At 43.0% G+C, this 12,944-nt stretch overlaps 1 protein-coding gene across 1 annotated transcript in view; it reads right to left on the bottom strand.

The window, feature by feature from the left end:
* LOC105105077 (anosmin-1) overlaps positions 1-12,944 on the bottom strand; it is a 170,631-nt gene that overhangs the window by 132,726 nt on the left and 24,961 nt on the right. The window contains exon 2 of the mRNA XM_031445982.2: positions 3,475-3,522. Coding sequence (XP_031301842.1) covers positions 3,475-3,522 — 48 coding nt within the window. The remainder of the gene's footprint in view (positions 1-3,474; positions 3,523-12,944) is intronic.

The following is a 12,944-nucleotide window of genomic DNA, read 5'->3' as shown; positions in this document are numbered from 1 at the left end:
CTGACTTCATGCTACAGTGGACGACTTGGGAGTTGCCACAGAGACTTAATGGGCTACAAAGATGAAAATATTTACTATCTGGTCTTTTACAGAAATTGTATATGATGAGAATTAGAATTCCTTACATATAAAGAGTTCCTTCAAAGGTGCTTGGTGCATACCACACGCTCAGTAAACTGTATGTTTGTTTTCCTTCATATAATAAAGCAAAACTACTGAGACTTAGAACTGTGTTCTTAAATTCTTTTCTAACTCTCAAAATGCACAGATCAGGTTTCTCAGCCTCCTTTGGCCCTGCTGAACTTGGAGCCAGAAAACTCTTCACCGTGAGGGTGTCCTGTGCATTGCAGTTTTTTGTCACCACCCCTGACCTCCACCTGTGAGATGCTAGTAGGTTCCCACCACTGACAGTGACAACCAAAAATGCCTCCTGCCATTGCTCAGTGTCCCCCTTGGGAACAACATGGTCCCAGGTTAAGAAGCACTGGCCTAAAGGGATGCTGGGCAGGAAGTCGCTGCTCTCCGTCATCTAAGCCCCCGACTTCACAGTGCTGCCTTCACTACAGGGAAAAGGTGCTGATTTTCCTAATTCGTCATACATCATCGTGTTAAGAGGCACAGACACTAAATGGATCGCAACTTTCTTCCTGAAGGTACTAGAGTCATGATGTCCTTCGGGAGAAGAAAAAAATGTAATGAACAGGTTTCACTCATGGATTCATCTACAAACAGTTGTTGGCAACTACTCTGTGCCAAACAGCGTTCTACACTCTGAAGAGACTGCAATGAACAAGGAGTACGAAGTCGGTGCCCCCGGGAGCTCGCTTTCTGGTGAAGGAGGCAGACTCTCAGAGATAAAGGACTAACTCAGTAATGTTGTGCAGGGGGTCATGTGGACGATGAAGTGTATAAGTGGGTGGGAGGGGGATCTGGGAAGGCAAGGCTGAGGTGACGACTGTGCTGAGACGTGAACGGGAGGGGAGGGAGTGGCGGTGAGCAGGACAACTCTGCAGAAGGAGCTTTCTGGATAGAGGAAAAAGCAGCCTTGACAGGGCAGAGACAAGGAGAAAAGTGGACATGGAACATAGGCGGACAAGACAGGACCGAGGCCTCAGACTGAGAAAGATGGGAAGATATTAAAAGGTGTGAGGAAGACCACAGCAGGAATCAGCTAATGTGTTCAAAGGGTCTTGCCAGCAGCCCCACGGGTACAGTTGAAGCTGAGAGACCCAAGAGGATGCTCCTGGATTCGTCCAGGCAAGAGATGATGGCAGACTGGACACGGGAGGCAGTCAGATGGGAAGAAGAGACCCTATTCTGGAGGATTCTGAAGGTGATTGGCTTTGCAAACTTCACCAAGACTAATTAAAAAGTCCTATAAAATACTGTGTAACATATATTCAGAAAACATGCACTTTAACATACATTTAGAAAATTATATCATCAACATTGCTTCTTGATTTGATGGTTTGTTTTTTCACTTGACTGACGCAGTCTTCTAACTGATTTTTCAAGTTGTTGATCTCTCTACAACACAGCGTAGGGGGCGTCATTCTAAACTGGAGTTCACCTCCAGCAGTCTGCTGAGTGACTCCAGGACCAATGTCAAATGTGTATGTGCCTGAATTTCCCCATCTGTAAAATGGAGTTACCATCGCTCACCACTCACCCGATTAACGTAAAGATCAAGAGGAAAAGCCTGGAAAAAGCTTCACGAATCTCCAAACAAATACAAAATCGAATTATTTGCAAATATATCCAGTGCAGATAATATCCAAAGGAGATAAACTGTGATTAACATGTAAGATTCATTCCCGAAGACCCAGGCTAAAGACAACCTTTAAATTTATGTCAGCTTTGTAAAATATTCCAGAGTCTCTCTTGCAGTTAGCTGTGACTTATTGATTCACTTTTGCTTTCAGGCAAAAGGAATTGATTCCTTTTCTTGTGAAATTCAGTCTCTCATGTCAGCCTTGATCATTCAATTATAAAATATGGTTTAACAATCTGTATTCCCTAGAGCTGCAATTTCCTTTAATTAGGATATTCTATAAAAGCAGTTCCAATGAACCTCTTTCCATTCACATTTCAAGTGTGCAAAACAGACAAGTTAATTTCTTGCTGGGCCAGGACAAAGGGATGCTTATGAGAAGTAACACTGATACAACAAATTACCATCCATGTAACATCCAACTAACTAAACTGCACAGAAACACTACTCATGAAATTTAGTCAGCCTTACGGTCCTATCTACACATATATGTGTCCTTTCCTGCAATGGTGACCCAAACAAATTACCCAAACATCAGATGAATAATGTAACAGATACCAGAAAATGCCTTATCAGAGCAAACGCCTATGATATTTTATAAAAAGAGCAAAAGGATCTTAAACCAGACATTTCGTCTCTGCCCAGGATCTAAAGAGCCAGAACTGAGCAAAGCTTATTTTCGCCAAGTTATTTCACATTCACATAATAATTCTGTTCTGTTTTTAGTAACAGTCATGTGGATTAAATGACACAACACATGCATAAACGTCAGAATGTATCACTGCGATAAAGTTCTAGGTTGAAGAATGTTTTTTCTACAATCATCTACTTTGAGATAATGTGAAAGATCTTTCAAAATAAGGTCCTTCATACATATGCTATTTCATATATCGTGTATGAACACTCTGATGAAATTTTGGTTGTAAAACAAAGGAATGCTTCAATTTTCAGTTCAATAGTAATATCCATGAAGGGAATCTCATCAGACACTCTTAAGATCCCCAAGTGCTCCAATATTCATAGCAAGTTTAAACTTTATTCATTTACATAATCTGAATATTAAACCTACTTCGGACTAGAGCTACACACACACACACACACACACACACACACACACACTTTTTAAGGATTTTGGTGTTTGGGGACTGAGGTAAGAAATTTATGCTAGTAAGTATATGAACGAATATAATGATAACTTTAGAGAATGCATATGCAACAAGAAATATTCAAAAATGGAAAAGAAACTGCTTAAAGAATCAAATTACTTAACCAGCAATTCCTACACACAAACAAAATAAACACATACAAAATAACTCACGTGTAAGCAGACTGCACTAAACCTTCTAGTCTAACCAGAAGATGTTTTCTCCTTTAAAAATTTTTAATTAAAAAAATTACAGAATAAGGAGAGAAACAAGGTAGGGTATAGAAATAATGATACATGTAGCCTGACTGCAGTGCTGGTTACACTAACTGAATCTACACATGTGGTAAAACCTCACAGAACTATCTACATACATTATACCAACCTCAATCTTTGCTTTTGATACTGTTCTACAAATACATAAAGTGTAACCCCTGCTGGGAATGGGGTGAAGAGTGCATGCGACTTCTCTGTACTAACTTTGCAACTTCCTGTGACTCTATAGTTGCTCCGAAATTAAAAGATTTTTAAAATACTGACACAGTGGTAGGGAACATACCTTAGAACATTGCTTGTGATTCTGGCACCAAACCAGGGAACCATTGTTCTGCAAAAAGAAAAAGAAATATCGAGTCAATTTTCTAGTTGAAAACTACATATCCCCATGTGTATGAATATAATTTTAAAATATTTGCATTAAGGAAAGATCGATTTTGCCATCCTGATATGTCTTTGTTCCTAAAATAGAAAATGTGCTTCTAATGGAAGAGTTTGAGGCTGGAAGTCAGATCCCATGGTAAAGGCTTCTCTTTCCCTTTCCCTGGATGTGTGACTCTGGACAAGGGACTCAGCAGCCCTGTGCCTCAGTTCATCCATCTGTAAACATAATGACACTATCTGCTGCATGGGGTCAGTGGGAGAATATATGCAGACCATTTAGCACGGCTTGACATTTACTCAACATGTACCAAGTACGAGGGCTATGACTCATTAGCCAAGTACTGAATTTCTGCGTGAAACTGTCGTCCCATGACTGAAACTTTGGTGATGGGTGGGTTGTCATGTATTACATCAGACTGTGCAAGGCTGGGGTGGTTAGTCGAGATAGTAGAAACCGTCACCCCAGAATTGAATGTTGTGGCCTCCTGTTTTTTTGAAGTTTGAGGTTGGGTATGAGATAAAGTAGTCCGTTTCCCATGTTTGAACACCTACATTTTCTTTTTTTTTTTTTTTTAATTGAAGTACAGTCAGTTACAATGTGTCAATTTCTGGGTATAGTACAATGCCCCAGTCTTGCATATACATACATATATTTGTTTTCATATTTTTTTTCCCATTAAAGGCGATTACAAGATTCTGAGCATAGTTCCCTGTGCTATATACAAGAAACTTTTTAAAATCTATTTTTATATATAGTGGCTAACATAAACTTTCAGTTTTAAGAATATCAGCAGCTTTGTTTGCAGTTAAGGAAAAAGAATGTTCAACCTACAATATATCTTTTTAAAAGTATTCCTATAAGAAGCTAATTGATACATAAATCACATACACAAAAGTCACAAAGGCCAGGTCCCGAAGAGCTTTTTCACCAAGGTCATGGTTAAGGACCTTGTGCCTCCTTGAGTCAGGTCAGAGGGGCCTGCTCCTTGCTCTGGGGCAGCTTCCACCTCTTCCCTTCCAGGTCTCTCTCTCCCTGGACGATGGCCAGGAGCTCTGGAGGCCCCCCTCTGCTGCACTGCTCCTGAGAGATGCACTGTACCCCTTCCCCCCACAGGATACATATATTTTCTTTGATCTGAGTCTTAGGTCCTGAAATAGAGTGTGGTCCAGGTGACAGGCTTCCCTGCTTCCTTTTTGCTTCAAAGTTTCACACTAGCATCAGGACCAGCTCCTGGCTGTCACAGAGATGGCCTCCAGCAAAGGCCACGCCAGGGTGACTGGGGCAGCAAAAGCAGGCGTGGCACCTGCGGACTGTCCCACAAGAGTGGTCAACAAGAATACGACTAATGGGCTCATATGCCTTTGACAAGATTATTACCAATCAACATCCAAAGGTTGTATGACTGACCACGTGTAGGTAGCAGGCACTTGCCGTGCTGTGTGACACACTCACCCCTCAGTCATCCCACATATGACACAAGCTTCGTGCACCCACTTTACACTAAGAAACTGGGAGTCAAAGAAGGCGATGGAAATGTGCACACCCCGGAGCTACTGGTTAACTCAGCCGTCAGCACCACAACGAGGGACAACAAGGGACACAATGGGCGAGAGTGACCGTGGGCTTCAAAGGCAGGTCCAGATTTATAATCGTGGAAGGAGAGCAGGAATTGGTCCAGACCACCCTGAACACTGTAAGCTCAGGAAACAGCACATCTGGAGCACGGGCTGGGGTGGGGACGAGGAGAGGAGACTGGCTAAACAGGTAGAAAGCAGCTTACAGTGGATTTTGACTTATCATTGGAAATCTTTTTTTTTTTTTTTTAATTTAGTAAATGTCAGGGAGTTAAAAAGAAAAACAGAGGATGGGAGATGTGAGCAGCTCTGTACAAGGCACACCTTGGGTAACTGCCTTTTGTTTCCTTGGTAGATAAAATGGCCAAACCTCAACAGCAAAAACAGCGAATGCAGCGAAGCCTGCCTTCGGTGACCCAGCAAGTGCAAACGCTCCTGTCCACCCCACCCTGAATCACAGAGCTCCCCGTCCTGCTCAGACACCCTCCCCACCATGGAGAAACCAATACCCACGAAGCCTGTCTGCTGTTTACATTTTACTGGGAATTAATACCACTGCATTTCCACAACCAAAGCAATTTCATTTAAAGCAAAATTTCCCATTAATCATAAAATGAAAAACTGTCCTTAGAAAGAAGTCTTTGGGACAACAGCAAGCAGGCTTGTGAGATGATTATGATTGTAATCATTTCTGCTTTTATTACTGAAGATAGTATGCCAGAGCTTGCTTGGGAAGATTAAAAAGATAATCCATGTAAAGTATTTAGGAAAATGTTTGGCACAGAGTTAGATGTGAAAAAAAAAAAAAAAAGGCCATTGTGGTTTTTGATGTTACTGCATTTGCCATTATTAATATTCTGAGGAGTAGAGGGGATTCCCGGACTGAAAATCTCCCAGCTCTTCTGTGTGGCACTCAACCGGCTCAATCTTATCAGTGCGGCTCAAAGGAGCGGTGGGGGTGGGGGTGAGGGTCATGCTTTTTCCCCCGGCTCGTGGCCGTCTTCCTGCGTTTGCCAGCGGCTGAGGGGCAATGGTAGTATCTGCGCTGTAACCGTGTTTGATTGGCCACCTGTACTTCCTTCCCAGTGAACTGTCTATGCATTTTATCATCTCTATTTTGGATTGTTAACCCTTTTCTTAGCAATTGTAGCAGCTGTTAGCACCAATCAGGTTTCATAGTCATTTGGTCTGTAACTGGTGCTGTAAAATTTTTCCAGTGCATCATTTGTCTTTGAATTTACTCATGGAGTTTTCCCTATGCAGAAATTTCTACACACACACACACACACACACACACACACATGTTTTCCCAAATTTGTCTCTATTTCCTTTTTGAGGTCGGGGTTTCCTATTTTTTTTTTAAAACAATCCCCCGAATGTCAAGGTTTTGTTCTTTCTCTGCTTTTGCTTTTGTCAATCAGCATCTCTCTGCAATCTGATTTATCTCTACAAAGGACTTCTAAGAACCCGGCCTGTTGGCCCCAAAGATGTCTGTAAACCCCCGATTAACTCCGGCCACTGTGTTTCGGCCAGGTGTGCATGCACATTGCACCAACCACCTATGTTGCTCACCTGGAATGCTCTTTGAGCAGGAGAGCCATGGAAAAATACAAGAATCCAGTACGTTTCAACATCTCGCCTGGGGGAAGTTTTTGGTCAGATGACAATAGCCTTCACCAGTTAAGTCACTTGACAACAAAAATAAAATACATAGTATGTGCAATAAAGTCTCGCTCTGGCTTAACGCCAGCAAAATAAAGAGACAAAGTACATTAGGCATGAAAGATGTTTGCCTCTTGAATCATCATTGTAACCTCCAGGTAGGCTCAGACAGCGGGACTTTTGTAATTATAGAAAGATTACATCCTGTATTTTATTGGTTTAACCAGATCAAACATGAATGCCAGTCAATCCAACTTTCAAAGAGTTTATATAAGTTCAATAACTGCACCCAGACACTATTTCAATGACGTTTTCAAAATCTCTCCATTTCTAGTCTTTTGATTTTTTTCCTTAAAGAAAAATAATTCTTCAAAAGCTTCAAGTAAAGAAAACACTTCACTCAAAGACAACCCACAAGGGAAGGATAAAGACAGATGAATATTAGTTATCTACATATAACCATCTGAAAAGCAAAAAAAAAAAAATTAGAACAGATTTTACTGTTGTTTTTTTTTTTTAATGGAGGACCTGGGGATTGAACCCAGGATCTCATGCATGCTAAACACGTTCTCAACCACTGAACTATACCCTCCGCACTCCAAATTTACTTTAAAAAAATAAAAAAATAAGCAGGTGATGGTATGGAACAGCCACAAGGACTAACTAACCAGTCTGCAGTTTCGGAAACACAACGTTGAACAAGAATATGTTGTGTCCAACAGCAGGACAGAACATGTGACCTAAAACTGGTCCAGAAAACCCACAACAAACCTAAATTTTACAAATCAACCCTATGAAACCACAAATAATTAGCTGTGACTCTTAATCAATGATTGTTTTCATGTTACATGAAAGATTTTTAAAATGAAGGCATGGATTAAAGTTCAGGAGTTCATTTTAAACCAGAATATTTTCCTATTACTTTGGAATTGTGGAATAAAAGAGTTGATTTCAGTCATCACAACCATACATTCATCCAAATTATTTCTCAGGAAACTTAAGCGCATATTACTAAGAGGAAAAAGCCAAGGCTACATATTGTATGATTCCAACTCTATGGCATTCTAGAAAAGGCAAAACTATGGAGACAGTAGAAGGACCAGTGGTTGCGGGGAGGGAGAGGTGGACAGGCAGAGCACAGAGGACGTTTAAGGCAGTGAATCAACTCTGTCTGATACTGTCATAGTGGATATGTCATTACATACTTGTCCAAACCCAGAGGATGTATAAGAATGAAACCTGATGCAGACAATGGGCATGGGGTGATTACCACGTGTCAGTGAAGGTTCATCAGTGCAGCCAGTGGACCACTAGGAAGGGATGCTGTAGCCAACGGACCATTAGGAAGGGATGCTGCAGACAGTGGACCATTAGGAAAGGATGCTGCAGCCAATGGACCATTAGGAAGGGATACTGCAGCCAATGGACCATTAGGAAAGGATGCTGCAGACAGTGGACCACTAGGAAGGGACGCTGATAATGGGGGAGACTGTGCATGTGTGAGGGCAGAGGGTTATGGAAACTCTTTGTATTTTCTGCTCAATTTGGCTATGAACCTAAAACTGCTCTAAAACAAGTTCTATGTAAAAGGGGGTGGAAAAGCTATATGTTTATATTTGCTGTTTATGAATAAGATTTCAAATGTGTGGTTCATCCTCAGAAAATAAACAGCCTTTTCATTAACCTCGCCCCTAAATCTTCCCTCTGGACTCTACAAATATCTGACGTCGAACTCAGTTCTACAGGGAAACGGTATATGGCCACACAAATCCACCTGTGCAGACACCCAGCCCTCCCGACCGGCCCTGCCACTGGAATGCAGGCTCTGGTCACATTCTCTGCTTCACTTCTTCACAGCTGGCAGCTTGCCCGGGAATGAGAACCTTTATAAGTGCTGTCCTTCCACCCACAACTGGTGCCCTCTGCAAGTCACCTCCCCTGCATTTTTCAGGTCACTGCAAATGCCTTCTTCCAGGAAGCCTTCCCTGAACCCCACAGCCTGCTGATAACAGCTCCCCTGCTGTGCACGCTCATGTGGCTCCCTGCACTTCTCTTCCAAAGCATTCTCGCACAGTCACCAGATATACATGTATTTGTGTTTTTATTTAATAATTATCACCCCGTCCCTATTCCCTGTCGCCTGTGACCTCCTTGAAGACAGAGTCTGTCTGTATCTCCCGCTCAGCACTGTGACCGTAATAAATATGACTGAATAAATAAGTGAATTGAATAGGGAGTCGTACAAAAGAATTTAAACTTTAATCATGAGACCATGAGGAGCTGAAAAGAACGAAAGAAACAGACAGAGCTGAACAAATGGTTCATCCTCGCTGGGTAGAGCTCGTAGGAAACAGCTTCATCACTGGGTTTCCTACAGAGTAAATGTCTGAGAGATTCCACATGAGAATATTAAAAACTGAACAAAAACCTGTCTTCAGAATTGAGTACAAATTATTTACGAAGGAATCGTGCTAATTATCTTTTTATAGATGTAGATAAAGTCACTGAAAGAAAGTTTATAGAACAGCAAGCTCTAGACTATGCCATATGGGAAAACGTAACGTTTTATTAACACTTTACTATGAGTTTTAACAAGGAATATGCTTATGAATTCTGTACGTGGGACAGCCCTACATCAGGACAGAAGTCTTGCTACTTACTGTCCCAACGGAATGACGGGGCCCCCGAGAGAGCCACAGGTCCTGGCTTCTCCAAGCACATTTCAAGCTATAGTCTTCCAACTGTAATCTCCGCCAAGAGGATGTGCTCATCATGAATTCATTCTTGTCACAGCTATGATTTTGGATGTTTTCATTAAACCAGATCTGGTGTTAAAATTTATTTCGGGAGAAAACTCTGGTAAATTGTGCACTTTCCACAAAATCACATAAGGCCCTGGAAGACGTCAAGACTGAGTAAGTGACTTGCGCAGAAATACATTCAAACATAGGTAGGTTTAGAGGGAGCATTAAACGCAATAACTAAAAATTAGTAAATGACATGTATTACAGAATACAGGAAGCATGAGCAATAGAGGACATATGTCAGTTAAGCAACCACAGCATTGTTCCCGGGAAACACAAAAAAGAAAGAAACGTCTCTCCCTAGCTCCTCCTTCACGGCAGGGACAAGAAAAAGTGTTGGTGAAGACACGTTATAAAGACAGGCATGCTCAGACATCACTCTCAAGTTTTTACTTCGCTGGCGAATTGTGTGGATTCTCTCAATTCCCGGAACCTCTCACAAATCGCAATACATACTTGTCTGGAAGGTGAACAAAGGCTTATGGAATAAAGTGCCCAGGCTAGTAGGGCACAGGTACAGGGTTCACTGTGTAGGAATGACCATCTGCTTCAAAGGGCTGGAAAGGTGGTCTCCAGGTGGGTGACTGGAGTTGGCCACACATGTTTCTGTTTCCAACATTTTGTTTGGGTCTAAGGGGTGGTAGGAAAGACAAGACTGGGAAGAGAAGAGAAGGAGCCACAGGGGAGGAAGTGGATGGAATAAGGAACAAAGACAGAAAGGGTCCCGAAAGTCTGGGGTAAATGGCCTATTAGGTCCCTGCCCATAAACATGAGATGTTAAAAGGCCTTCAAAATTGAGCATAAAAAAGCACATTTTGTTTTCGTCATCAGAGGCAAAGGCAAATCTTCTGCACTACAATTATTATAACTGAACCACACAAGAGCCATTGGCATGAGGACTCTGGTCAGCTGCCGGGGGCTGCAGCTCAGTGGTCCCTTGGCTGGGTGTCCAAATGCAGAGGTGGCACTTTCTGACACAAGGATGCTGTGCTCCATTATGCAGCGTCAGCTCAGTCTCCATGGCAACTGCCCATACTGTCCAACCTTGGATACAGGGTCCCCAACTCAAGCCTGGGTATCCCAGCGACACCTGCAAACCACAGTAATTACAGACAAAGCAAAGGAAGCAAGGCTGGTGAACGTAAGAGGGGAGATGAGTTCTGGAGACAAGATTAATGACCAGGATCCACTTGTCTGGATCTAGAACATGGCTTCTCAACAATCTTAAACAAAGTCCTGAGGTATCACACCACGTGGAGACATGCCATCTGATTGTCTTGGAAGTCACAGTGGGTCTTACCCCGACTGTGATGAATGTGCCACGGTCACTGTTGGCCAAGTAGTGGCCGTGACACAGAGGTCAACACTTCATGCCTGTGAACGTGGTCATGGCTGTGCATGCTACCACCATCAGGTTCTAACAGCTGCCTGGATGTCAGGTCAGTGCTGGGTACCACCAGAGGAAACCTCACACCCCTATGGAATGGTGTGATGACAAACCTGTCATTCTCAGCCTTGGGTGAATGTCTGAACTATCCATCAGTCCCCAGCACTGACGCGACATCCAGGCAGCTATTAGAGGTTGATGGATTTAGTCAGAACTTTATAGCTAGAGAGTAGCCAAAGGGCAAGAAATTGAAACTTTTGGGGGAAAAAAGATTAAAATGATGCATCCTGGGCTCTAGACAGGACTTGGCAGGAAATTAAAAGAAGGGCCAATGTAACAGGACTTCCTAACCTCCTGGTTCAACAGCCAGCTGGGAAATCTGTTAGACGTGGATGTTTTCAGGGACCAACTCAAGGAGATCTAGACCTGACCCTGGAATCTGTAGACTAGGAGGTGCCCCAAATGTTTCTTACAGTGCGGCACACATGCTCAGCACTGGGCAACAGACTGTCTGAACTTCGAGGGGTTACGGAATGAAGCTCTTGTGGTGAAAGACACAAGAGCAGCTGCGGAAAGTAAATAAAGCACACAAACGGTAGGTATTTGTGCTCAGTGTGGAAAAGCAGCATTTAAAAAGTGTCAGAGACTGGAGTTCTGGTGGCTGACAGGTCCAAGGTGTGCCAATGGTTGGAAATGGATCAACCCCGAAGTCAGAGAACTTTGTTATACAAAATAAAAGGGTAATTGTAGTGAATACTGCTGTGTACCGCCCGATCCCCATCACTGAAATGCACACTGTCCCGGCTACTGAGAGTGTGAGAGCTGACGGTTCACATCCAAACTCCCTCTTCCTGCCCCCCGCCCCTAGAAGTTGTACTTGGTTGCAGAGAGCTAACCCAAGGCCACGTTTCTTTAGCAAGAAGCGTATATCCAATGACTGGCTGATGCTGGGGTACAAAGGTTCAACCCCCTGTCCCATTCAGGGTAACCTTCAAGGCATCCCAGCTCCCGAGTGTGCAGTGGGGTCCGCTGTGGCCGTGGTGGCTACCGCAGGGCAGCCCCACTCCTCCTCCTGCCCCACGCTATGCCCTTCACTCCCCCATGCTACGTCCTTCACCGCCCCCTGCCCCACCCTAGAGTGGACCAGGAGTGAGCCTTCTCAACTGAAAGGCTTTTGGAAAAAGCTAAGTTTCAATAATGGCAAGTGGTAGATAGGAGGCAGACTTCTCAAAACAGATGAGGGTGTTGAAGAAATTAAGCACATGGTGCAGGGTGGGAGAGCCACATGGAAGTGTGCCCTTCCCGGGCGGAAGTGACAGTGGACACACATGAAACAGTTGGCGAGCAGGTCGGTATTTCAGCCCAAGCACACAGCTCCTCGTTTCAAGTTCCAACAAGCCCTTTTTCAATCAAGTTCAGGATGCACTACAGTTTCACTTCAGGTTGATCCATTTTTCCTAAAACTAAGAGAATCGTCGTCTTTTGAGCATAATCACCAAAGAACGTATTATTGTTCCAGTATGTTTCAACTTGTTATTGTCGGCCATTTTCATCTGTGCTTTTGAAAGCAACTTTAGTGTGGGGCTGTGTACCGAACAACTGAAAGGAACAGTAGAAACTTTTTTTTATAAAACATGCCAAAGTTCCCATGAAGAATTAAAATCATGATCGAAGCAGAGAAAAATGCAAGAGCAACGCAGAAAAGCAATTTTAAAAAACATAACTTTACACAAGTCTTAATTGCAGCCTCTACTACGATTCTCTGGGAAGATGGGGTGCCATGTGCCACAAATGCACAACTCTCTGCAGTCCACTTTAAGCAACTTAAATGACTAGTGATGTTTAGCAGTCTTCCCAGGGTTTTCTTTCCTTAATTGTTGTTGTTCTTGCAGCTGTTGTATTTTTTATTGCAGGATATCTCATCCACAAACAAAACAGAAA

This window comes from Camelus dromedarius, chromosome X, assembly GCF_036321535.1.
Source record: "Camelus dromedarius isolate mCamDro1 chromosome X, mCamDro1.pat, whole genome shotgun sequence".
NCBI classification, from domain to species: Eukaryota; Metazoa; Chordata; class Mammalia; order Artiodactyla; family Camelidae; genus Camelus; species Camelus dromedarius.
Note: the sequence above shows the minus strand (reverse complement) of the source record. Positions and strands in the feature narration are given on the sequence as shown.